This window comes from Leptodactylus fuscus, chromosome 4 (genome assembly GCF_031893055.1).
Source record: "Leptodactylus fuscus isolate aLepFus1 chromosome 4, aLepFus1.hap2, whole genome shotgun sequence".
In the NCBI taxonomy this organism is placed as follows: Eukaryota; Metazoa; Chordata; class Amphibia; order Anura; family Leptodactylidae; genus Leptodactylus; species Leptodactylus fuscus.
In genome coordinates this window covers 168,995,069-169,021,991 of record NC_134268.1, presented here as the reverse complement: position 1 = coordinate 169,021,991, position 26,923 = coordinate 168,995,069, and the positions used below count along the sequence as shown (strand labels likewise).

The 26,923-nt window shown below is 41.5% G+C and overlaps 1 protein-coding gene across 3 annotated transcripts in view; it reads left to right on the top strand.

The window, feature by feature from the left end:
• The window catches only part of LRRC3B (leucine rich repeat containing 3B), a 153,801-nt gene extending 128,034 nt beyond the window's left edge, over window positions 1–25,767 (top strand). For all 3 annotated transcript variants that reach the window (XM_075271374.1, XM_075271375.1, XM_075271376.1), the window contains exon 2: window positions 24,232–25,767. In XM_075271374.1, coding sequence (XP_075127475.1) covers window positions 24,375–25,154 — 780 coding nt within the window. In that variant the 5' untranslated portion in view covers window positions 24,232–24,374 and the 3' untranslated portion in view covers window positions 25,155–25,767. The remainder of the gene's footprint in view (window positions 1–24,231) is intronic.
• The last annotated feature ends 1,156 nt before the right edge of the window (window positions 25,768–26,923 follow it).

The window sequence follows — 26,923 nt, the reverse complement described above, 5'->3', positions numbered from 1 at the left end:
TCTGAGTCGCAATGCGATCTCATTCACCAACATTACTTGCAGTGCCATAGGCAAACATGGTCATGCAACATGTGTATGGTCAAAATTAGCCCCAGCCTCAATGTTCTAATAAAATATGAATAAAAATATGTTTTTACCTTCCAGCTTCAGCATTGTCCTGTTTGCCATAGTGAAGGGACCAACACGGTGGACCTGTGGTTCACAACATGCGCCCTCAGTGTAGGTGGATTGAAATAAGGTCTCAGTAAAGTGTCTACAGCAGGGGTGCTCACACTTTTTCAGCGTGTGACTTTATTAGCTGACCAAGGCAAAAGATCTATTAGGGCGTGGCCGGCGGACCTGTGGGCGGGATCAGGCGGGATTGTGTGTGGGGCGGGTGTGTCTGTGGGCAGGGATGGGCATGTGGGCGGAGCCAACGGATCGTGACAGCAGGAGACAGCAGCGTTCTGTGGCTGCCCAGGGATCCCCGCTGTCTGCTTCTTCACAGCGCAGGCTGAGAATTATCTCTGGACACTGGCAGGCTGGGGCTGCGGCAGCACCGCCTGTGTCCGGAGATGATTCTCAGCCTGCACTGTGAAGAAGCAGACACCGGGGATCCCTGCATCCCGCGATCGACCCATACGTCCTTTGCGATCTACCAGTAGATCGCGATCGACGTATTGGGCACCCTTGGTCTACAGTAATCATTGTATACACCGTTTGTACGATTCAGTGTGAAAGAAGAGAAATGTTGCGTTGCTTTGCATATTTTTTATAAACTGCTCTTATTGCTTCAGAAACAGAAAAATCATTCAATAAATCACATAGGTAGAAGTGAGGGGATGTGCGAGAGGGAAAGGGATCCAGGTGATAAAATAATAAGTAGGAGACACATTCAGAACAGAAAAGAGCAATTTCCATGGTATCGTATTGAAACAATGAACTGGATCACTCTTTGATAATAAAAGCAAACGTTTCTCTAAAGGAAACAATCTTGCAGGAACTAAAATTATCATAATGGCAACAGAAGCTAGGCACAGCCTAGGTGTTAGTTTAGAAAACATATGTGGCTGTTTATGTGAAAAGGGCCCACACTGTCGATATGGAGTTCTTGGTATCATTGTAACGGTTATGGTGTAACATTGTCCGAAACAGCAAAAAATTTTTTATTGAAAGCACAATTACGAGAAAAAAAGTGAAAAACACAACATACCACAAGAAAGTCAATTTCGAGAAATTTCACTTCAAAAAGTAACGACGACTTTAAATCATTACAAATCAAACAATTATTACAAGTTATGGCATGTTATATATCAAATGAAAGCTTGAGATCTTAGCTACAATAATAATGCATACTTAATATTGTATTACAATGTAACCATTAAGTAACAATAAGCCAATAAAAGGCGACAAAACCGGGTTGGAAAGTAGTGCCGACGATCTGGGCCCTTTTATATGTCACTTTAATTCTAACGAAATCTGCACCAAAAGTGTACAAATTCTTAAAAGTCTCAACAAATTTGTAAACTTGACATATTTTTAAATAAAATTTTTGCATAAAACAAAATTGTGATTTTTTTTACCCAAATATGTTTTGGACTATTTTCTCTATAATTAGTATCGACGATCTGGGCCCTTTTCACGTAAACAGCCACATATATTAGTTAGAATAAATGTAACGTGGGTTATAATAGCGAGGCCAGCTGTTACAATGCTCCATTCCAGTCAGGCCATTGAGCCTTATATTTGAGAATTCATCCTCGAGAATGTAAATCTCCTTGATTTTGGCCATCGTTCTAGAAGGAAAACACACAAGGACTTGCATCTGATTGTTGTGGACCATTGAGCAGCGGATAGAATGTGTGACCTAAGTTTTCTATATTTCCAGGGGGTGATCAAGATATAAACAAGGAGGAAAATCTAGGTACTATCATAAGGGTTGTAAAGGGGTCACTTCATCTTTTAGAACTAGTCTCTCGAAACCAGTTATAAATTGAATGATTCTGTTTGTTATCTTAGAGATATGTGTTCTCAAGTTGGGGGAACATAAGTTTTGGGAGTATGACTTAACAGTGATAGACTCAAACAAATACCTTTTTAAAGGGAGTCTCTCACCTCCCCCAAGCATATTTAACTCCAACCACTGCGTACCAAAGCATGTTACAGTGATAAAATACCTTTGTTATGTACACTCACCGGCCACTTTATTAGGTACACCTGTCCAACTGCTCGTTAACACTTAATTTCTAATCAGCCAATCACATGGCGGCAACTCAGTGCATTTAGGCATGTAGACATGGTCAAGACAATCTCCTGCAGTTCAAACCGAGCATCAGTATGGGGAAGAAAGGTGATTTGAGTGCCTTTGAACGTGGCATGGTTGTTGGTGCCAGAAGGGCTGGTCTGAGTATTTCAGAAACTGCTGATCTACTGGGATTTTCACGCACAACCATCTCTAGGGTTCACAGAGAATGGTCCGAAAAAGAAAAAACATCCAGTGAGCGGCAGTTCTGTGGGCGGAAATGCGTTGTTGATGCCAGAGGTCAGAGGAGAATGGCCAGACTGGTTCGAGCTGATAGAAAGGCAACAGTGACTCATATAGCCACCCGTTACAACCAAGGTAGCCAGAAGAGCATCTCTGAATGCACAGTACGTCGAACTTTGAGGCAGATGGGCTACAGCAGCAGAAGACCACACTGGGTGCCACTCCTTTCAGCTAAGAACAGGAAACTGAGGCTACAATTTGCACAAGCTCATTGAAATTGGACAATTGAAGATTGGAAAAACGTTGCCTGGTCTGATGAGTCTCGATTTCTGCTGTGACATTCGGATGGTAGGGTCAGAATTTGGCGTCAACAACATGAAAGCATGGATCCATCCTGCCTTGTATCAACGGTTCAGGCTGGTGGTGGTGGTGTCATGGTGTGGGGAATATTTTCTTGGCACTCTTTGGGCCCCTTGGTACCAATTGAGCATCGTTGCAACGCCAAAGCCTACCTGAGTATTGTTGCTGACCATGTCCATCCCTTTATGACCACAATGTACCCAACATCTGATGGCTACTTTCAGCAGGATAATGCGCCATGTCATAAAGCTGGAATCATCTCAGACTGGTTTCTTGAACATGACAATGAGTTCACTGTACTCCAATGGCCTCCACAGTCACCAGATCTCAATCCAATAGAGCATCTTTGGGATGTGGTGGAACGGGAGATTCGCATCATGGATGTGCAGCCGACAAATCTGCAGCAATTGTGTGATGCCATCATGTCAATATGGACCAAAATCTCTGAGGAATGCTTCCAGCACTGTTGTTGAATCTATGTCACGAAGAATTGAGGCAGTTCTGAAGGCAAAAGGGGGTCCAACCCGTTACTAGCATGGTGTACCTAATAAAGTGGCCGGTGAGTGTATGTCGCCTTTGTAGATTTTGAGAAAAGCAATTTTGAAGTTTTATACAGATAAGGCACTGGGGGCGAACCTTTAGCTCCTTGGAGCACTGCTTTTGCCAGATCCCTAACATCTCCTTCCTACGCTACCCCATGCAATGAGAGGTAATCCTCCCACTGCTATGACATCACCTATCCTACTTGAGTACCAATGACAGTGCTCCTAGGGCTGAAGGGCTGCTCACAACTGCCTCGTGTTAAGAATCTCAGAATACTAACTCTTATCTGCAGTCGTTGTGACATGGTGGAGGCAGCTGAATATGCTTGAGCGAGGTGATAGACTTCCTTTCAGGGTGGTTGGGTTGTTAGCTGTGACTGATGGGAGAGGTAATAATAAAGTCTGTGAAGGAAAGGTAAATCATCTCGTGGTCCCTGGCCTGTCTAGATAAACTTGTAGATTATTCTTTGTATATGATAGAGGGACTTTAACTGGGAAGGCTCTAAATAGGTACATGAGTTTAGGTAACATCCATCGCAGTTGCTGTGAGATGCACTTCTGTCACGTGTGCCTGGACCATTTTTTCCACCATGAGTTACATAAATAAGAGTTTGTAGGATAGTTGGGAAGCTTAATACCAAGGTAAATTCTTATGAGAATGTTTCGCGTGGAAGCCAACATTTAGGTTGGTCAGTAGGCTTTGTGGTATGTTGATACTCATAGCAACGTAATTATGCAGGTTCACAATGGGACCTGAATATGAGCCAAATCTCTCAAGTGATCTCATGAGATTTGGCAAGTCGTCTGCTGAGGAATAAACGTATGTCATCTGCATAGATGCTAAATTTAAAACTGTGTGCATCCAAATTGTATTCTGATATATCTGATTGTAGGTGAGTGTATTGTGGAAGAGCCTCCATGGTAAATGTGAATGATAAAGTTTAACAAGTTTAATAATGGGCACCTTGAGTGCTGCTTCTTTTAATGTGAACTAAGGTGAGGATTTTCCTAAAAAATTAACTTTACCTTGGGGAAATTGGTTAATTGGATGGGGCTGATCACCTGGGTGCGTTTTACAGAAAGGGTCACAGCAGGTTCTACCTGCTCAGGAGGCTGAGGGCCTTTGGAGTCCAGGGGCCACTTCTTAGGGCCTTTTTCAACTCTGTGGCTGCTTCAGCCATTTTTTTCGGTGTAGCCTGCTGGGGGAGCAGTATATCAACTAGGGACAGAAATAGACTTGACAAACTAATCACAAGGGCCAGCTCTGCTCTGGGGAACCCATGGACCCAGTACAGGTGGTGGGTGACAGAAGGATACTGTCCGTGGTGAGCTCGATGCGGGAGAATAAATCCCACCCCATGTATGAGACCTTGACGGCACTTGGTAGCACAGTAAGTGACTGACTGCTTCACCCCAAGTGTGAGAAGGAGCGCTATCGGAGATCCTTCCTCCCAACCACGATCAGGCCACATAATCTACATCAGACCAAGCGAAGATCACTCCGGACAGAGAACTAAATGATCCTGAAGTCTTCCTTCTTTCTTCTCTTCCCTAACTGCTATGGACTCCTAGTATATCTTCTTTCTCAGCATATGTGTGTCTACTTCTGTAATATATTACTGTTTTATTATCCTGTATCTGTATTACTATGCTGCTGTAACATACTGAAATTTCCCCACTGTGGGACTATTACGGGATTATCTTATCTTATCTAATTAACTGGAGAGTAGAGATGAGCGAGTAGTATTCGATCGAGTAGGTATTCGATCGAATACTACGGTATTCGAAATACTTGTACTCGATCGAATACCACTTGCTATTCGAATGGAAAAGTTTGATGCAGAACCAGCATTGATTGGCCGAATGCTATACAGTCGGCCAATCAATGCTGGTTCTTCTCCTACCTTTAGAAGTCTTCTCTGTGCAGCTTCCCCGCGGTGTCTTCCTGCTCTGAATTCACTCTGCCAGGCATCGGGCCTGGGCAGAGCCAACTGCGCATGTCCACTTGTAGTGCGGGCATGCGCAGTCGGCACTGCCTAGGCCCGATGCCTGGCAGAGTGAATTCAGAGCCGGAAGATGCCGCAGGGGCGCTGCACGGAGAAGACTTCTCGGAGGATCCAGCCCGACCCTCACTCGTGGACTTGGTAAGTATAATTTGATCGAATGTTGCTTACCCCTGAAACGAGCATTTTCCCCCATAGACTAGAATAGGGTTCGATATTCGATTCCAGTAGTCGAATATTGAGGGGCTACTCGAAACGAATATCGAACCTTGAACATTTTACTGTTCGCTCATCTCTACTAGAGAGCTGCAAGAAAAGGGCCCTCAAAGCCAGCTTGGCTAATAACTTATTACAAATATCCCTATCCTATAGAGTCAAATGCTTTTTGAATGTGGAGGTTGAGTACCAACTATTGAGGAATAACACTGACTTATGTTGCCTATAGATTGCTATGTAAGGTTAAAGTCTGGCCATTCTGGTTGCAATGATGTTTGGGTAATATTTTTACATTCAGTATTGAGGGCTGAGATTGAACAAAGATTATTACAGCGTTACTTAGTGTTTCATTCTTTCTTATGCATATACATGTAATCAATTAACACTGATCAGTATATGTAAGAGCTTCTTCTGGGACTATCGGATTCTGCACTACAAAGCTATACAGGGCAGTCACTTTTTTGTGATTTCTAATATGGATGTTAAATACATGGAGATTCTGCTGTATGGTTTATTAGAGGTTAATACATGGAGATAATGTTGTTACAAAATGCAGGCAGAGGAAACACAGCATGTTTTGCTTCTCTTTTTCCAGTCTGAAAGAATAGGCCGTGTGCTTGTTCTCTGTCTGCTGTGTGTGCTCCTATTCAAGCTGATAATAAAGCGATGTTCTACTACTTTCCGATTTTTCAGAACAATGTAGAAATTCATTGAAATACAGAGGGGAGGTCTATTTCCGCCGGCAATCAAAAAGAATACATCGTGTCTTTTGCTTTTCATTCACAATAACAAGCATCAGAGCTTGTACGTACAGTGAATGGGAGAAAAAATACCCCCTGCATATTTATAGATTTTCCACTAACTCTTTCCAATCTGAAATTGTGCTAGCTTAAGGAAGATAATATCTAAAAGATAATATCTGAAAGCTCTAATACAGTAATTGGCAACAATCCTTCATACTCCCAGCCATGAAAATGTGTTGAAGTAAAAATAAATAAAACATGAAAATACTGAAATATTTTTCTAAATTCTCGTCCAGTACCGTGACTGTTTCGAGGGCTTTATGAATACAAAGTGGGTAAATGTATACAATAATATCTGTATTCTAGTCATTTTTACTGTGAGGAGAATATGATCTTTTATACAGCCAGTTTTGATCCCTTTATTTTTAAAAGATCCAAGAAGGTTCGGTAGAGAAGAAGGTAACCACGGGTCTGACAGCAGCACTGGTGAAGTGAAAAAGTGGCCACCTAAAAAACATCTTGTATCCAAAATAGCATGGCTTTACCAAGGTTTGATCATCAAACTAAATGTATTGATTTCTGTGATTGTTATTTGCAGTCGTGTTGGATGAAGCTGGTGGAGATGTAGATATCGCCTACCTGCACTTCAGCAAAGCCTTATTATAGATCCATATAAAGAGTTGATCAGTTACTGAAGATAGGACTTAATCCCTGGGTAGTTCAGTGGATTTGCAGTCCCGATGAACTGTTGTTGTTAATGGTGTGCATTCTGAGTAGTGATGAGGCACAAGTGGTGTACCTCAGGGGTGTGTCATGGGTCCTGTTCTTTTTGATATTATAGTGACATACTGTAGAAAAAGGTTTGGTTGGATAAAGTTTGTAATCCTGCAGTATAGAGTGCTAGTGAGACCACGTCTGCAATACTATGTCCAGTTATGAAGACCCAGTAGACATAGATAAGATGGGACAGGTGCAAAAATGTTGGAGGGTCTGAGGCATAAAACATACCAGGAAAGTAGGAAAGGGGATAAATGAGCAAAACCGTTATATGTGTTACCATTATATAAAGGTATAAATAAGTGTCAGGACGCAGTGTTAGGGAATATTGGAGAGGAGTTGAGGCTTGGAACAGACTTTGTCAGGATACGGAGTCGCCGCGGTCTCCTTGCTGCGTGGCGTCTCCCTGGGAGACGTGTTAGGAGTTCTATTGGGTGTGCTTAGGTCATTAAGGGTTAATCTTTTCCTTGCTCTCAGTCTCCATGTCATTAGCCATCAGGTGTGTTTCTCTGCTGCTATTTAAACCCCACCCAGGCATGGATCCTTGCCAGCCATTCACTTTGTGTTTCCTGGTCTCCCTGCTCAGTCTGATTCCCTGTCTGTTTGTATTCCATATGTTTCTTGGTTTTTAGACCCGGCTTGTATTTTTGACTATCCCTTGTCTTTTGATTTGGTACCTTTTATTATATCTCCTGGCTCGACCTCTTGCTCGTCTGACCTCGCCTTCTCTTCTGTGTCTTGCTGGGACTTGTGGTCCTCCCTGGTTCCATGCTGTTTAGTCTTTTGTTTTGCATTGCATTTACACTGTGCTTTCTGTTTAGGTGTGACCCCGTGACTCCAGTCCCTAGGACTTTCAGGGCCTCCTCTCCCCTTATCCTAGCCGCCGGATAGAAGGTTAGGAGCCGTGGTAGGCGCACTTCAATTAGGAAGTGCATGGGTCTGCCTCATCTCAGATATTACAGCATAGTTATAGCTGCAGGGCCTGCGACCCCTTTTGTCATTAGTTGCACAGTGTTGCTTTCCCAGCTGTGTCACTTTGCACTGCCTGACCCTGACTCCAATCCTTACAGACTTCTGGCAGATGTGGTTGGGAAATCTACAGCAAATGAATTTAAAGGGCTATTCCAGCTGTAACAAGTTATCGCCAATGGGGTACAAAACATCACAGTTCTTGAGATCTGTGGGGGTGCCAACAGTGGAAAACTCACCGATCACCAAGTTATTAACAAAGATACAAAGATACAAATGAGCTTTATTAGTGTTACCAAAGAATAAAACATTTGGTGTTGCCAAAGCAAAAAGGAGGTTGGGGGCGGTAGAGGGGAGTGTCCTTAGGGTCTCGTTGTTCTTGTTAGGGGTGTGGGTATCGGTGGGTATGGAGTAGACGGGTGATGGGGGGGCTTAGTGGTCTTTTGGCTGGTGGGGGGTTTATCAGTGTAACTTGTAACTGGAATACTCATTTAAGCATGTTTGGAATGAACACATGTCTACCGTAAGATAAAATGGTAACAATATAAGGGTGGACTAGATGGACTATACTATATTTTCTGCCATGGGTTCAATTGAAATATACATTTGTTTTATGGCAAGTAAAAAGATTCAGAAAAAAGTTACCAGCCCATATGCCAGTTGTATCCTTAGGTTCCCACTGACCCAATGTATGCATATAGAATAATAAAATTATACTGCACAATATAGTATATTTGAGTCTGTGGTCATATATGTGCTAAGCATTGCATGAACCAGATCTTCTTAAAATTGGGAGATTTGGGTGCACACTTAAGACTGGGTTTTCATCCAGTATACCATTCTAGAAAAAAAAATTGGAGTGCATTGCTCCAAAATTGGGAATTGCTGCGAAAACAAATGCAAGTGGCACACACCATAATTTGCTACTCAGACTTGGGTGTCCAATAAACAATATTCTCCATTAAATAGTGACACCTTCGGTATCGGCGCCCAGTTCTTCTAAATCAAGTTCTGACTGTAAATGTGGCATGTTATAGCTCCAATGTGAAATACTGCTACACTAAAATATTAATGTTACATATTTCAGGAGACAACTCTGAACATCTGAAGAATATGAGTAATAAAATAATTTACATCAGATGTCACTAACTTTATAAAAGGGCTTGTGCGTAAACAACATTTATTACCTGGATAGGTGATAAATTTGTGATCACTGATAGCTGGGACTCCACCAAATACAAGAACAAAATCCAAAAGACCCCTGTGTTGGTGGAGCTGTAATTCACACCTGTGGCCACCACTCCATTCCGTTCTTGAAGCTGATGGATATAGCACAATGCTCCAGATATATATAGACTACAATCCTCTGTCCTTTACATGAAAGTGAGTGAAACTGGTCACACATGCACACTATTGTCTGTAAACACAAATGACTTGAAGACTCTTTTCTCCTGATCGATGAGATTTCCAGGAGGCAGAACCTCAGCGATCATAAGTTTATCATTAGCAGCCACCCCCTCTAACAATAAAAATCACTTTCCATGTGTGTTATAACCCAATTAACATGGTAGCACGATATGATAAACTTGTCAAACACCGATATAGTATAGTAATACTGGGTTATGTAATATCAGCAGTGCTTTATGTTCTGCTTGACGTTTCCAAATTATTAGATGGATGTAGTGAAATTCCCCTTTGAGCCTTCACTAGTCATTATGTTTTTCCTCCTGACTCCTAAGTAACACAGAGATTCTTCAGTGTTTACAACGACGCTGAAATACTTCTGAAGCACAGGGGAGATTAAAATCATTCATCTGTGCTGCTAGTTTTTTTTATAAAGCGTACATGATAAAAACATGAAAATCTACAAGTGCAATGGCAGCTTCAGTGCACCTGTCTCCCACTGTTAGCGTGTATGACTATCTCTGACTTCTGTGGTCATTGCTTGGTACAAAAAAAAGTTCATTATTCACTTTAGGTTTCAATGTGAGATCAACCCTTACTAAAATAAAATATACATAAATGATACCTTAATCTGAAATCTAAACTCATACAACCAGGTTCTATGACTCAAAAAAACTTTTTTCAACCATTTTATGGAGAAAAAGTTTTCAGTGCATGGATAGATTGTTATTTTAACCCTCGCTAGCATAAATCACAGGCAAATTGGTAGATAGATCGATATAGATATATATCATTTTTAAGGCTATTTATTGTAAGGCAGACACATGTCCTATAAGTAATGCCCTGGCGGTTGCTAAATTCTTTAAAGGGATTGTAAACTATTGTTTAAATCATGTTTTTATGTAAAACATATTTTTTTAAGAATTTTGGTTATGTTGTTTTTAATTTTCTAAAGTAATATCTATATTTTTTTAAAAATAGTAGGTGTCCAGGACTTATTTCCCCTCAACATCTGTGCTTAAGGCCGGGGTCCTCATAGTGCAAATACCGCAGTTTTACCTTACATGCCGAAAAACATTGCAAAAAAATATCCGTAGCAGTAAATCTGCAATTTAAAAAAATGTTCCGTTTTGTAAATCGTCGCATGTCAATTAAACCTACAGAAACGCTGATGGGTATAATTGAAGCAGAAAGTCTGTAGGGGAAAACTCTGCAGACTTTCTGTGAAAAGCATTGTGAGAAAAACTGCTATGTGTTTCTTTCTCGGTTTTTCCCATAGTGTTTTTTGGCTGCGACTACCTATGTTGGGCCTTAGCTTAAGGGAGATCTGGGAGGACCCTATACAATTTAGATTGATAACTGATCCCACTAAAAAAGACGGGTTCACTCAAAAAATATCTGAACTGTATGGCCAACTGTAGATTAGACCATCAATATGAGATAGATGTGGATCCAACTCTTAGCACCTCCGCTGATCCACTTTGAAGGGGTCATAGCACTCAGGCAAGAACAGCTTCTTCATGTTGGTCCATATACCTGCATGCTGTACATTTAGTGATTACTGTACTGGGCATTGCTTCCTTCAGTTCACTAGTTTCATATCAGCTAATAAGTATAGAATAAGTATAATAAGCAGCTTCATAGTTTTAGTTTGGACATACGAACATAGTTAAACATAGTTTATTTGGACCAATGTAAGCAATGAAGGTGTGGAAGTGTTCCAAGCATTATGGCTCTTCAAACAGCAAATGTCTAATGAACATGGTGTCAAAAGTGATACTCTCACTTATCCTATATTAAGAAGGAGAGAGACACCGAGCGCACTAAGTGTAGCAGTACACTGTTAGGGTTGGTATTGCTTTTAATTTACTGAAAACAACCAGTTGGCCTCTCACTTGATGGGGTTGTGAATGGATCACAACACCCTGAATCACAAGTGGATAATGTATTGCCCTGGTGAGTGGCAGCAGTTCCATCTGCATACACCGGATAACCGGGAAGTGATATGAACAAAAGATAGGGGACCACAGGTCGATGGCAGAGGATCCATGCACAAAGGTCGTGAGGATGAAACAAAGGCCAATAGTGTTGGTAGGAGAACTTTTAATTGATAAAAACAGTACAGCACAACACGTTTTGGGCTATATATAGACCCTTTTTCAAGTGCAGAATTGCATAAACACGTTGGGCCCTTGAAAAAGGGTCTATTTATAGCCCGAAACGCGTTGTGCTGTACTGTTTTTATCAATTAAAAGTTCTCCTACCAGCACTATTGGCTTTTGTTTCATCCTTACGACCTTTGAGTGCAGATTCTCTGCCATCGACCTGTGGTCCCCTATCTGTTGTACTTATCCTATATTGACCAACTGTCCTAAGGAAAGAGAATCAATAGTCTGATCATGAAGGACCCCTCAAACTTTACTGCAGTAACCAATTATTTCTTCTGTTGCAGATCCTATAAGTTTATTCTAAAGACTATTGTACATTGATTATCAACTCCTTGTCTTTCTCTTAGGGCGACTATCTTATCAGTACAAGTATTAAATTTGGCCATTTGTCATTTTGCTTAATGGGGTGATTAGGCGTTTATAATGGTGTGTATGACCTTCTTGTTGCAGCAGTCCTATTCATGAGTCTTTCCACAAGTCATTTATAAAACTATTGATGTGTTTTAGTATGTTCATCCATAAATGAGTATGCAGAGTTTTTATATTGAGTTTCCTTATACAGTGGTACTTCGACATACGAGTTTAATCCGTTCCAGACCCGAACTTGTAAGTCGATCTACTCGTATCTCGAACAAATTTTTCCCTTAGAAAATAATGTAAATAAATCTAATTGGTTCCAGCCCTCTAAAAAGTCCCAAAATTAGCCTAATTGCTGAAAAAAGACATGTTTTTAATTAATAAATGTACATGCAACACGTATAAATAAACAATACAATAAATAATGAAAAGAGAAATGCACAAAATACCAAAATAAAATGTATAAAACACGGTACAGTAATCTTACATTGGCGACGGATGAGTATGGCTGAGGAGGAGGGAGCGGGGGGAGGAAGGACGAGTTCACTGCACAGTCATCACAGTCATACTCTTACGTACACGTCATATGTAAATTACGTCATACATAAATTAATCATCTCCTGCTTCATTTCTATGGATATCATCCTCTTCTTCTTGTCAGTGGACTTTCCACTTGCGATTACTTTCTTGGGACCCCTGATGCACAAGAAAAGTTCACTCACAAGACCAAGATGAGACTTTGTTTAGCGACTGGCCGAGATGACCAGATGTAAGGGGATTCTGGGTCAGAGAGGCGACGCACCAACTAGCGGTAGCATCCTGAAGCTCGGCTCGTATCCCGGATTTGAGCTTGTGTGTTGAACAGAAATTTTGCTCGCGTCGAGGCTCGTAACTTGGATTACTTGTATGTGGAGCAGCTCATATGTCGAGGTGCCACTGTAACTGTATGCTGCCCATTGACTCTAAATACGCTGGTGGACTGAAATTATCTCTACAAAAATGTACCTGTACGTCTTGCAGAGTTAAGCAATTGTACGACATTGTGCAGCTGTATGAGCAGGGAGTGGGATGTTTATTACCATCTCTGCCTTCCCTGATTCCACTATATATACTCTCCTCAATGAGCACTGTATGTACAACTATCTCTACAATGTGGCCTGCAGCCATGTGATCCTCTGGGCATTGGGATGTGGAGGAGCTGCCGGGTCCTAGGGAACCCAGATCAACCCTTGTATACCAGGAGGCTACAGTTCCCCTGTAGCTGGGAAAATCAGCATAAAAAAAACAGGTAAATCTATGGGAACGAAGCTCAGCCACGCTTATGTAACCAGTAGCCATTCCAAACCCTATTCTTGTGTTGCTGAATCAGTCTGTATCTGCTTGTTTATGTGACTGGTAAATTTCTCTTAGTTTAAGCAAAGAGTCTGGAAAGTAAATACACAAAATGATAGGGTGGACTTTAACTGGTATATGAAGCATTTTTTAGTAATGAACATGTGACCGGAAATGCACCGTGGTGGCGCTGCAGGTAGACCCTTGTTGCTGTGGCCCCCTCGCTCGCCGGATTTGACCCCACTTGATTTTTTCTTGTGGGGACATGTCAAGTCCGTTGTGTAAGTAACGCCTGTGCCAACCTGGGAGCAGCTCATGAACCACATCCAGGCTGCATTCGTCGTGGTGAGGGCCATGCCAGGAGTCTGTGAATGGGTGCGTCAATCCATCTCCCGGCATTGCACTGCTTGCATCGAGCCAAGCAGCAAGCACTTCGAGCAATTCTTGTAAATAAAGTAGCAGTGAGTAAACTGATTTCCCATTAAAGCGCTTTCTCTTTTTCGTTTCTCCTTTCACATGGCACAGCGAGGGATAGGAAACCGACATGTAGTCAAAGATATTATCATTCCTGATATAAGGCTGTGCACATATGGTTTTTTTTTCATGAGGTTCCTTTCTTAGACCTTTCAGGCCTTCCCTTCCTTCTGCTGTTAATGTAGCATCTCATTGTATTTTAAGATTCACTTGGTTCGTAGATCAAAAGAGCTATATGGAGGCTTCTCTGTAGAGGAGACACGGTATATCTGCATCAGGTAAATTATTTGATGCTGAACACTTTGATGCAGAGCTATTGTATCTACAGCCACAAGCCTTTCATTTCACAGTACTGTCAGCACTTCATTCTCCATCATCAAATATGTATTAAATTTGATTATACTGGTTCTAAAGTAAGACATCATATTCAATTAATGTTAACAGCAAGAATGCATAGAGAACATGTCATGCAGCTGATATTTCCAGGGAATGTTCCTAGAGATAAGATACAGTTGACAAATAGTAGGTTGTGTTGTGTTTTATTAGTGTGACTAAACTTTCAAAGTACTTTTGATTTTCTGGCAGCATTTATGTCATTAATAAGTTTTGTAATATACTTTATTGACAAATGTTTGCTCCTTTCTGTGAAACCCTGCATTTCTTTATTCTTCTCCTTGATTCTGTATTAAGAATTGTGACCTGCTTCTCACTGGAGCAGGGGCATAACTACCTGGGTAGTAGCGGTATCAGCTGCCACGGGGCTCAGCGACAGCCAAAAACGCTGCATTTTTGTTATATTTTAACAGGCCGTTACCAGCTGGAGTTACTCCAGCCGGTAACGGACCCTATTAACTTACCGATCCTGGCAGGGACCTGGATCGGTAAGTGACGCCGCAGGACCCACAAACACTATTATTATACTCGGGGTCTTTTCAGACCTCCAAGTATAATGATCGGAGGCCCAGGAGAGGTAAGGGAACATAAAAAAAACAGTGTTACTTACCTCTCCTGCCTCCGTGAAGACTTCGGGCCTACTTGTGTGACGTCCCTGATGTCACATGACTGGGGCCTGCGTCCTTATGTGTCTGAAAAGACCCCAGACTATAATAATTGTTCATGGGTATCCACATTGGTGCATAATACTGGGTGAAGGGGCTACAATGGGGCATAATACTGGGTGAAAGGGCCACTATGGAATATAATACTGTGTGCAGGGGTCACTATGGGGTATAATACTGTGTGCAGGGGTCACTGCGGGGTATAATACTGTATGCAGGGGCCGCTATGGGGCATAATACTGTGTGCAGGGGCCACTATGGGGCATAATACTGTGTGCAGGGCCACTGTGGGGCAAAATACTGTGTGTAGGGGCCACTATGGGGCATAATAGTATGCAGGCCACTGTGGGGCATAATACTGTGTGCAGGGGCCACTATGGGGCATAATACTGTGTGCAGGGGCCACTATGGGGCATAATACTGTGTGCAGGGGCCACTATGGGGCATAATACTGTGTGCAGGGTCCACTATGGGGCATAATACTGTGTGCAGGGGCCACTATGGGGCATAATACTGTGTGCAGGGGCCACTATGGGGAATAATACTGTGTGCAGGGGCCACTATGGGGCATAATACTGTGTGCAGGGGCCACTATGGGGCATAATACTGTGTACTGGGGCCACTATGGGGAATAATACTGTGTGCAGGGGCCACTATGGGGCATAATACTGTGTGCAGGGGCCACTATGGGGTATAATACTGTGTGCAGGGGCCACTATGGGGCATAATACTGTGTGCAGGGGCCACTATGGGGCATAATAGTGTGCGCAGGAATGAAGGGGGGTCAGTCGGGGTCTCTGGCGTTGGTCAGGGGGGGCCCATGTTAAAAGTTCCATTCCTAGTTACGCCACTGCACTGGAGTAGTGGGTACGGGTGTACAGGCCCTTGTATAATGCAATGGAACTGAGATGGTTTTATAATGTCTTCATGGGTTTCCCTGCATGACGAATGAGCCTGCCCATCCCACCTAGAGAAAGTAATGTGTAGATTTCAGCTCTCAATAGAGAAATAGGGTAAAGTGTATTTCAGTGCAGGATTTCACAAAAAGGAGACATTTAGTATATTCCAAGATGTATTAATGATACAAATACTGCCAGAAAATCAAAAGTTGTTTGAAAATTTAGTTATGCTTTAACACTAAAAACTCTCAATGTCAGAACCTTTGACAGAACACAGTATGACACAATATCATCTTTTATTATAATTTCTAAGTATTAGAAGATATTATATAGTAACACCAAAAGGTAAGAAGAGAATATAACATGCATTATAGCAAGGTAATATATCCAACATAGATATGCATCGTCATCACACATATGTATTCCCAGATGTAATAGTATATAGTATAAGCATCATATTGGGTATACACACCAAAGTCAATCACATGTTATTTATTATTCCTTATCCTGGGTTTGCCCATGAACAGTATAATCTATCCACTATGTAGGTGATAAATGTATGATCGCTGGGGTCTGCCTACTGGGACTCCCAATATTAATGATAACAGGGGCCTTGTGTCCCCTGTGTGAGTGAAACGCATAACCACTGCTCAGCAGGTGAGAAGCAGCAAAGCCAAAGCTCAATAGAAACAGATGCAAGCCTCAAAAGGTTAGACTCGGATCCTTCTAATAAAATAGAAAGCCGCAAAGAAGAAGTAGCGCACCAAACTAAATCCAGTGATTTTACTCACCCAGTGAACAGAAGCGTCTTGGCTCCTCTGAACCGTTTTCAGAAATTGTATCCATTGTCCTAGTGCAGGAATATTGTATACAATTCATTATAGAAAATCAAGTAATTATATACTCCATAGACAAAGTGCCAAAATTACATATACAATACTAATAAAAGATACATTATATTAAAAATGATAAATTAGATTGCTAAGTGCAAATATTAAATATGGTAATCTCCATTCCTGAGAAGATCCAGCGCCGCCTCTCTCTTCTTGTGCTGACGCCTCTTTGCAGCGTCAACAAAGCTGATCACGTCTTCAGGTTTCAAATCCCGTGCATGACCAGTCGGCTATTTTCATGTGGCCTCATACATGCCTGAAGACATGATCGGCGGGTGCTGATGTTGCAGAGAGGTGATAGCACAAGAAGAGCGAGACAGGGGCAACACGGTGGCTCAGTGGTTAGCACTGCAGCCTTGCAGTGCTGGAGCCCTGGGTTTTAATTCTAGCAGGAACAACATCTGCAAGGAGTTTGTATGTTCTCCCTGTGTTTGCATGGTTTTCTACCATTCTACAAAGACATACTGATAGGGGAAAAAAATGTACATTGTGATCCCTATGTGGGGCTCACAATTTACATTTAAAAAAATGGAGAGAGGCGGCGTTGGATCTTCTCAGGTGCCTGTGCTTTGAGTACAGAGGATGCCCCCGTTGCTTTCTGAAAACGGATGTAAAGAAAAATCTTTAAAATGGTGACACAGAGCAGAAAAATAAAGGTAGGAAAAGAATAGCCTAGCCTTTCTAAAGGCTATTCGATGTAGTTAGTAAAAAACCATTATTCCAATGATAGGATCCCTTTAATATATAATACCATATGAAATATTCAGTATAACCTGTCATTTATACATTGAAAGTCTTTGTTTTTTCTGTGTTGAGACGTCAAGGAGACGGACCTGTCAGTGACTGAATGCTACCTCTGTATGCACAGTCATAGATGGAGGTTTCCTTTTAAGACAGAGACCAAGAGGAGCACTTGGTCATGGATGGCAAAGTAGCTCTGAAATGAAATATACTACTACTTCACTTTCAGGTCAGTCTATTTAATACAGTATAAAGATTTATACGTATTTGATTGTGTTATATTCCATTAAGCATAGTTACCATTACGCAAATCACTGGGTGAATAACATAATGTGGTAGCCCAAGAAACAATCTGTTCTAGTAACCATGACTCAATGACATATACTAAATAAAGCATAGATGTATTTCCGCCATAAGTGAGAATTACGTGTAAATATGATGTAAAGAAATAATGTTCCTAGTTTACTTGTTGTCAAGGTAAGTGACCCGTAAATTCACTGCGTAGTTGGTTTTGCATGGATGCCATGTTGAATGACTTGACAAAGAATACTTGACCCCCGAAAGCTTCCTTTATATTTGAGCTGTGCTTTATATCTGCAGGTAATGGAATAAATGAATAAATCCTCTTACTGCCTTACATGTGCTGTGGCCTGCTATATGGGTCCTTCCCGCATCCCCAGCATCCATAAGTAAATGTGATCAGTTGTCTATTGCTGCTGGTATACTTATTTTCATTGGACTGGATTGAGCCATTACAAACACTCTTTAGATTTCATGACAATTGAAAGTCACACTTATCGCCCTTACCAATTGCAACCAGCTGGGGGCGAGATGCATATGGTGTAGTCATTGGTTATTGCCCCCTGTAGATTAATGAAATCATATTTTAGGGCATTGATAAAAAGGGAGCAGAAATAAATATAGTATGCAAATATTGATCAGAGAGCAGTGAAATGTGGAACTAATGTGTCTGTCTGATATCGCTGGAGCACATGGAGAAGGAACATAAATAAGAACATTACTGTCATCGCTGGAACTTAATTAACAAGAGCAAACATTTGGAAATATCATAAATCCATATGGCTTGTGCATGACCAAACACAATATTTTTACACTTGGAATGTAAGCGCAACACAGCCTAGAAACAAACCAAATACGTTCTTTATTCCTTGCCTTTTAACCCATGAATAGTGGTGGCCATATTGGACTATAATAAATAGTGTAATTATAAATACAGTATATACAGTGTAGTATACAGCACAATGTCTGCACATTTCTTCTCATCATGGGAAAACAGATTTTCTTTTATATTCGTAGATGATTTAGATGCAAAACTGCTCACAATCCATATGCTTGCTTTTGAATGAGTATACCAAAGTGGAGGTCTATGCCTCGCTACCTACTGTCCACATCTAACATTGTAATATTAGCAATAAATATTAGAAATATCCCTTTGTGTATGACCCTTATAAATAACATGAACATGTGTAAATCTTAGACATCCAGTTATACATCTAAACGGATTTAGAATCTAATTTTAGGCTAAGGCCCCATGTTGTGGAAACACAGCCATTTTTGTTTTGCAGATTTTGCTGCATTTTTTTGAGCCAAAGTCAGAAATGGATTTAACAGAAGGGAAATGTTTAAGAGCGTACTGTATATTTTTCATGACTTCCCTAGCCACTCCTGACGTTGGCTCTAAAAAACGCTGCAAAATTAGCAACAAAAAACATTACATTTCCACATTGTGGAGCGGTTGCATACAGCTGTTTGCTAACCGGCTGCCATGTATGAACGGCATTGGCGATGCACGGGGGACATGTAGATGTTACCCATATGCCACCCGTGCACTGGTTGTGCTTCCAACAGCCCTTTCATTGAAACAATAGGAGGTGAGGAAGAAAAATCGGACAGGAATAAGACCTGTACCATATTTGGCAGAATGGACTGTCAGCCTGCACACATGACCTTGTAATTCACAATCATATATACAGTTCCATAGATATGAGTGAGTCAGTTTGTTATCTGGGAGAAACCTAGATAGCACACTGACTGACCAGACTGAGACTGCACATGGCGAAAAATCTGCATTTTTTTTTTGCTTGTTTTTTTGGTTGAAGACAGAAGTGGCTTTAGAAGGAGGGAAAACCATAAGAGCTTTCTTCATATGTCCTATTCCTTTCAAAGCTGTTCTTGGCTTTGACTGAATAAACTGGACCAAAATGTGCAACAACAACACAGCTTTTTCACAATGAGTGTACTCAGCCTTGAATACACTTTTAGATTTGCGTTAATAGTGAGGGATTGCCTGTCCTAGATCCTCATTACATAACTCCTTAATACCAAACGTGTCTGGGTCTTAACACAACTTTTTTTTTAGTTTTTGCCTCTATCTTCAGCCATAATTTATTTTTTTCATTGATCTGATCTATATGATGTCTTGCTTGTCTTAATATTTGCATGTATTTTGACATTATTTGGAGTAAACATAAATTATTGTGTAATTTATATAACTATATTGACGTCTGGTGATGGTAAAAAGGGAGTCCACAGAAATAACAAAGAAATAAGCAGAACTCCAAAAATAGATATACAAAATGTAATATATATATATATATATATATATATATATATATATATATATATATATATATATATATTAGAGGGAGGACCCGGCTTCGCACGGGTATATTACATTTTATGTTTGTGTAGTGGCCCCATAAGAATTGTCCAATTTTGCACTGGTGTATTTTGTATGTTGTTTGTGTGTATGTCCATAAGCGTCATGTGATTATGTGTATCTCATTTTGGATGTCAGTGAAAAACCTGTGATCAGTTGTTATGGATACCTGGAGTAAAGCTGTATCTAATCCTTCCCCGTGTAGTACTGTGTTTAGATGCAAGTATCCAATCCTTGTTGGTGTGGTACTGTGTTCAGATGCACATATCTAATCCTCCCCGTGTCGTATTGTGTGAAGAGGCGCGTATCTAATCCTCCAGTAAGTGAAACTGTGTGCAGACGCGCATATCTAATGACTCTGGCGTGCGGTACTGTGTGCAGATGCGCGTATCTAATACTCTGGCGTGTGGTACTGTGTGCAGATGCACGTATCTAATCCTCCCCTGTGTGGTATTGTGTGAAGAGGCGCGTATCTAATCCTACGGCATGTGGAACTGTGTGTAGATGTGGGTATCTAATCCTACGGCATGTGGTACTGTGTGCAGACGTGCGTATCTAATCCTACGGAATTTGGTACTGTGTGCAGACGCACTTATCTTATCCTCTGGCGTGTGGTACTGTGTGCAGACGCACGTATTTAATCCTCCCCTGTGTGGTATTGTGTGAAGAGGCGCGTATCTAATCCTACAGCGTGTGGAACTGTGTGTAGACACGTGTATCTAATCCTACGGCATGTGGTACTGTGTGTAGACGCGCATATCTAATCCTACGGCATGTGGTACTGTGTGCAGACGCTTGTATCTAATCCTAAGGCATGTGGTAATGTGTGTAGACGCACGTATCTAATCCTACGGCATGTGGTACTGTGTGCAGACGCGTGTATCTAATCCTATGGCGTGTACAACTGTGTGAAGACACGTGTATCTAATCCTCCCATGTGGTATTGTGTGAAGAGGCGCGTATCTAATCCTATGGCATGTGGAACTGTGTGTAGAGGCGTGTATCCAATCCCCCGGCATGTGGTACTGTGTGCAGATGCGCATATCTAATCCTATGGCATGTGGTACTGTGTGTAGACGTGCGTATCTAATCCTACGGCATGTGGTACTGTGTGCAGACGCGTGTATCTAATCCTAAGGCATGTGGTACTGTGTGTAGACGCACGTATCTAATCCTACGGCATGTGGTACTGTGTGCAGACGCGTGTATCTAATCCTATGGCGTGTACAACTGTGTGAAGACACGTGTATCTAATCCTCCCATGTGGTATTGTGTGAAGAGGCGCGTATCTAATCCTATGGCATGTGGAACTGTGTGTAGAGGCGTGTATCCAATCCCCCGGCATGTGGTACTGTGTGCAGATGCGCATATCTAATCCTATGGCATGTGGTACTGTGTGTAGACGCGCGTATCTAATCCTCCCCCGTGTGGTACTGTGTGTAAACACGCGTATCTAATCCTCCCCTGTGTGATACTGTGTGCTGAGACGCGTATCTAATTCTCTGGCTTGTGGTACTGTGTGCAGAGACACGTATCTGATCCTCCAAAGTGTGGTATTGTGTGAAGAGGCGCGTATCTAATCCTTTGGCGTGTGGAACTATGTGTAGACGCGCGTATCTAATCCTACTGCATGTGGTACTGTCTGCAGACGCGTGTATCTAATCCTATGGCGTGTACAACTGTGTGCAGACGCGCGTATCTAATCCTCTGGAATGTGGAACTGTGTGTAGACGCGTGTATCTAATCCTACGGCATGTGGTACTCTGTGCAGACGTGTGTATCTAATCCTATGGCGTGTACAAATGTGTGCAGACGCACGTATCTAATGCTCTGGAGTGTGGAACTGTGTGTAGACGCCTGTATCTAATCCTTCGGCATGTGGAACCATGTGCAGACGCGTGTATCAAATCCTTCAGTGTGTGGAACTGTGTGCAGAAATGCGTATTTAATCCTCTGGTGTGTGGGACTGTGTGGAGACCCGTGTATCTAATCCTCTGGCGTGTGATACTGTGTGCTGATCTGTGTATCTAATCCTCTGGAGTGTGGAACTGTGTGTAGACGCCTGTATCTAATGCTTCGGCATGTGGAACCGTGTGCAGGCGCACGTATCTAATCCTATGGCATGTGGTACTGTGTGCAGAAGTGCGTATTTAATCCTCTGGTGTGTGGGACTGTGTGCAGACCCGTGTATCTAATCCTATGGCGTGTACAACTGTGTGAAGACACGTGTATCTAATCCTCCCCTGTATGGTATTGTGTGAAGAGGCGCGTATCTAATCCTACGGCGTGTGGAACTGTATGTAGACGCGCGTATCCAATCCCCCGGCATGGGGTACTGTGTGCAGATGCGCATATCTAATCCTATGGCATGTGGTACTGTGTGTAGACGCGCGTATCTAATCCTCCCCCATGTGGTACTGTGTGTGCGCGTATCTAATCCTTTGACGTGTGGAACTATGTGTACACGCGCGTATCTAATCCTACTGCATGTGGTACTGTGTGCAGACGCGTGTATCTAATCCTATGGCATGTACAACTGTGTGCAGATGCGCGTATCTAATCCTCTGGAATGTGGAACTGTGTGCAGATGCGTGTATCTAATCCTATGGCGTGTACAAATGTGTGCAGACGCACGTATCTAATCCTCTGGAGTGTGGAACTGTGTGTAGACGCCTGTATCTAATCCTTCGGCATGTGAAACCGTGTGCAAATGCACGTATCAAATCCTTCAGTGTGTGGAACTGTGTGCAGAAATGCGTATTTAATCCTCTGGTGTGTGGGACTGTGTGCAGACCCATGTATCTAATCCTCTGGCATGTGATACTGTGTGCTGATCTGTGTATCTAATCCTCTGATGCGTGTATCTCAGTTTGGATATTAGTGTTGTATTGTGCATGTGGAGTGACCGTATGTATTGCAGTTGGAATATGAGTGAAAGACTTGCATGTTTGTATTGGCTAAGGGGGGGGCACTGTGTTTGGAATGCTGTATCTCAGCAACAGTACGTCCGAGCGAGTTGGAGTCTTGTTTTAAACCTTCCCGGATATCTGAAGTATCTCTGTACCAAATTTGGTGAAGATCGGTCCAGTCATTTGGTTCGCATTAGAGTACAGACAGACAGACAGACGGACAGACAGACAGACAAGAATTCATTTTTATAAGATAGAGAGAAGAGATATGTGTGTGTGTGTGTGTGTGTGTGTGTGTGTGTGTGTATATATATACACCGGTATATAGATATATATATTTTATAGCACTCGGAGTTATACTAAATTGTCCATTACATCTTCAGACTAGCAGTCTTTTGGGTAGGATATCAAATTAATATTGTATATAAAATAACTGAATAGGCTGTCTTACATGTTTGGTTGAAATGTACCATGTATTAGTAGACTTTTATGTCACTACGGCACAGGTTGTTGTTAGGACACCATACAGCAGCTATTTTATACAGACCACCCTGGGGACCACCCATTTTACTCAACGACATGAAAACTCTTGCAGGAATCAGAGGATTTTTCTGTATGGGGCCCCATAATGTCTGATGTGAGCCCTGCACAGATTACACCTGTAATAGTGATGTTCCCACAAATGAAACATACTGTAAGGACTTTGTTAAGAGAGGATTGTCCGGAGTGGACCTGTGAATTTATACACCAGTTATAATAAGCGCTGATAATGAGCCATCTGAAGTCATTGGAAGTACTTTGACTAAGTGCTAATACAACCTGCGTTCTCATTATGCATTGTAAATGAACAGATTTGCCTGCTTTTGCAAAACTTTTCAATGGGTCAGCTTTACCTGCCAAGTTTTAATGAGCCTTAAGCTGATTGCCAGTGGCCAGAATTGACTCAGTGGAGAATTGGGCAGTAAACATCGGCTGTCAGGGTTACACAAGATGGTCATGCAAGGCAAGATTGATGCTAGAATTTAGCGGGTGACAGATATTGGCATAAGAAGTTGTTATAGTTCAGTTATAGGAATGGAAAAATAAAAGAAAATGTAATACATTATGGATTCGGAGTCATCACACCCTAATATCCTGACTTTTTAATGGTTTTATGATATGGAGCATATACATTTTTATGACGTGGATGCAAGTATAGGTCTTTTTTTAAAAAATTGACTATGCTGTTTCTTTTTTCTTTAGGTGCCTTCCCTGAACTGATGAGTGCTACAGCCCTCCATTCAGAGAACTCTACAAAATGAAGCTACATCTCTGCTTTGGCGCGTCTTTTATTACTTCTTTTGGGTAAATGAGGAGTAGTCATGTTATTATGCTGACATCTAAGCATGAATTTGGTAGACCTGTGGCTAACACGCTCTCTCTCCATGTGTCTGCTCCTACAAAGCTTTGTTCTGATGATACTGTGCTTTCATTCTGCCAGTATGTGTCCCAAAGGCTGTTTGTGCTCTCATTCCGGAGGCTTAAATGTCAGCTGCAGTAATGCAAATCTCAAGGAAATACCTAGAGACATTCCCCCTGAAACTGTTTTACTCTACCTAGACTCCAATCAGATAACCTCTATCCCTAATGAGATTTTTAAAGATCTCCATCAGCTCAAAGTTCTCAACTTATCCAAAAACGCCATTGAGTTTATAGATGAACATTCTTTTAAAGGTGTAGCGGAGACCTTGCAGACTCTAGATCTGTCGGATAATCAGATTGTAAGCGTCCACGAAAATGCTTTCAATAATCTGAAGGCAAGGGCCCGGATTGCTAACAACCCCTGGCATTGTGACTGTACTCTTCAGCAAGTTCTGCGAAGCATGGCATCTAACCACGAGACTGCTAGCAATGTTATCTGCAAGACAGCCGTGCTGGATGAACACGCAGGGCGGGCATTCCTGACTAATGCTAATGATGCTGATCTTTGCAATCTTCCCAAAAGGACAACAGATTATGCCATGTTGGTCACTATGTTTGGCTGGTTCACCATGGTGATATCGTATGTGGTATACTATGTACGGCAAAACCAAGAGGATGCAAGACGGCATCTTGAATACTTGAAATCCCTGCCAAGCAGGCAAAAAAAACCTGATGAAGCTGATGACATAAGCACTGTGGTATAGTATTCGATGCAGGCTTAGGCAACTTGTGGTTGAACCAGACAATAGCAGAAACGCCAAGTGATTTGGTCCAACAAGAGCTGGAAAGCCACATGCTGCCTACTCCTGATCTAATGTATCAAAGACTGAGAGAAAATTTTGGTAATAGATGAGATTTCATTAGAACCAACCAGCTTAGTTCTAATGTTTGTTGTAAACCTTTTTGCCTTTTTGAGAATATTTACAGTAGCTGATTTTTTGCCACTGTTTAAAAAAAAAATACAATACAACAATACAAGATAACCTTTGTCTGAATGGTACGCAGTCGTCTCTTTGATGGTATTCCAATCAACTTAATTAACTACGTAGTACGTTATCATAACTTAGAATGCATTTCACTATTTAATATTGAAATATTTATTTTTTTAATTTCTAAGAAAATAAAGGCTTAACTTTAAACTGTGTAATACATAGTTAACTTTATCGATCGTTCTTTAGAATATGACAAATGACTGGGTTAACTGATTTATTTTTATAGGTTAGTAACCATTATGCAAAATGGTATTGGTTTAATATAAAATATAATGGGCTGAAGCACTGCAGTAAGAAATGAATATTAAGCCTGCTCTTCATTTCCCTCCCTCTTCCGCCCTATAGACTATACATATATATATATATATATATATATATATATATATATATTTATACCATTCAGCCATAGCATTAAATCATCTCTCAAGTATTGTTTACTTCCTGTTGTGCTCCCAATAAAACATCTCTGCTAGTAGCAGATCCTTTTGATCTGTAAATTGCAAGATGAGACTTACTTGGATTGAGATCTAAGGAACTATAAGGTTAAGTTAAACCTACGAATGCATTATCGTGCTTCAAAAACACTCTTGGACTGACTGAATGAATACTCCGATGAGCCCCTTAAACAAGGACGCTAGTAGGCCCCTAGACACGCAACTCCTATGTAGTGTATGACATAGTACCCTCACTGCATTTACTGCATCACGCAGCCTATGCCCACATTTAATAGACTAAATATGTAACAAACTACTAATTGTATATTATATAGATGCATTGGGTGGCTGAGATGACATCCAGGCACAGGTAGGCTGATCGCTATCCTTCATCCTGTGCCCCCTTACTGTCACTATGGGGCCCCCACCAGATATTACCTATAGCATCACACTGCATCCCCCGGCTGACCTTCTTTGGGCCCGTTCACTTTTTTTTTTCACGGGTTCCGTTTTCCTCGTGGAGCCGATTGAAATCAATGAGTAAAAAAGCCTCCCATTGATTTCAATGTGTCCCACGCGGAAAACAGAACCCATTGAAGTCAATGCGAATCTTTTTTTCAGCATTGATTCATACGCCAGTTATCATGCCAGAATCAGCACCACTTTACTCCGTTTGAACACACCCTTTGTCTAGTTCATTGAGTCAGCTACAAAAAGAAAAGAAAAATAAAATTTGGTTCATCACACCAATCCAGCCAGTTCAGTTACTCCATGGCCAAGTACCCGTGCTTACACATCAACTTCAAGAACAATTTATTTCTTGCCTAACATATCCCACTTTTTGGCAGAACCCTTTATCAGGAGGTAACCAATGTTGTTCGCATCACATTTTAGTGGTTTTAATGTTATGGCTGAATAGTGCATAAACCTATCTATTGATCTATCTTCTGTATATATAGTACTGTGCAAAGGTTTTATGCATGTTTCAGAAAAAATGCTGCAGAATAAGAAAGAATTCAAAAATAGAAGTGTTAATGGTTTATTTTT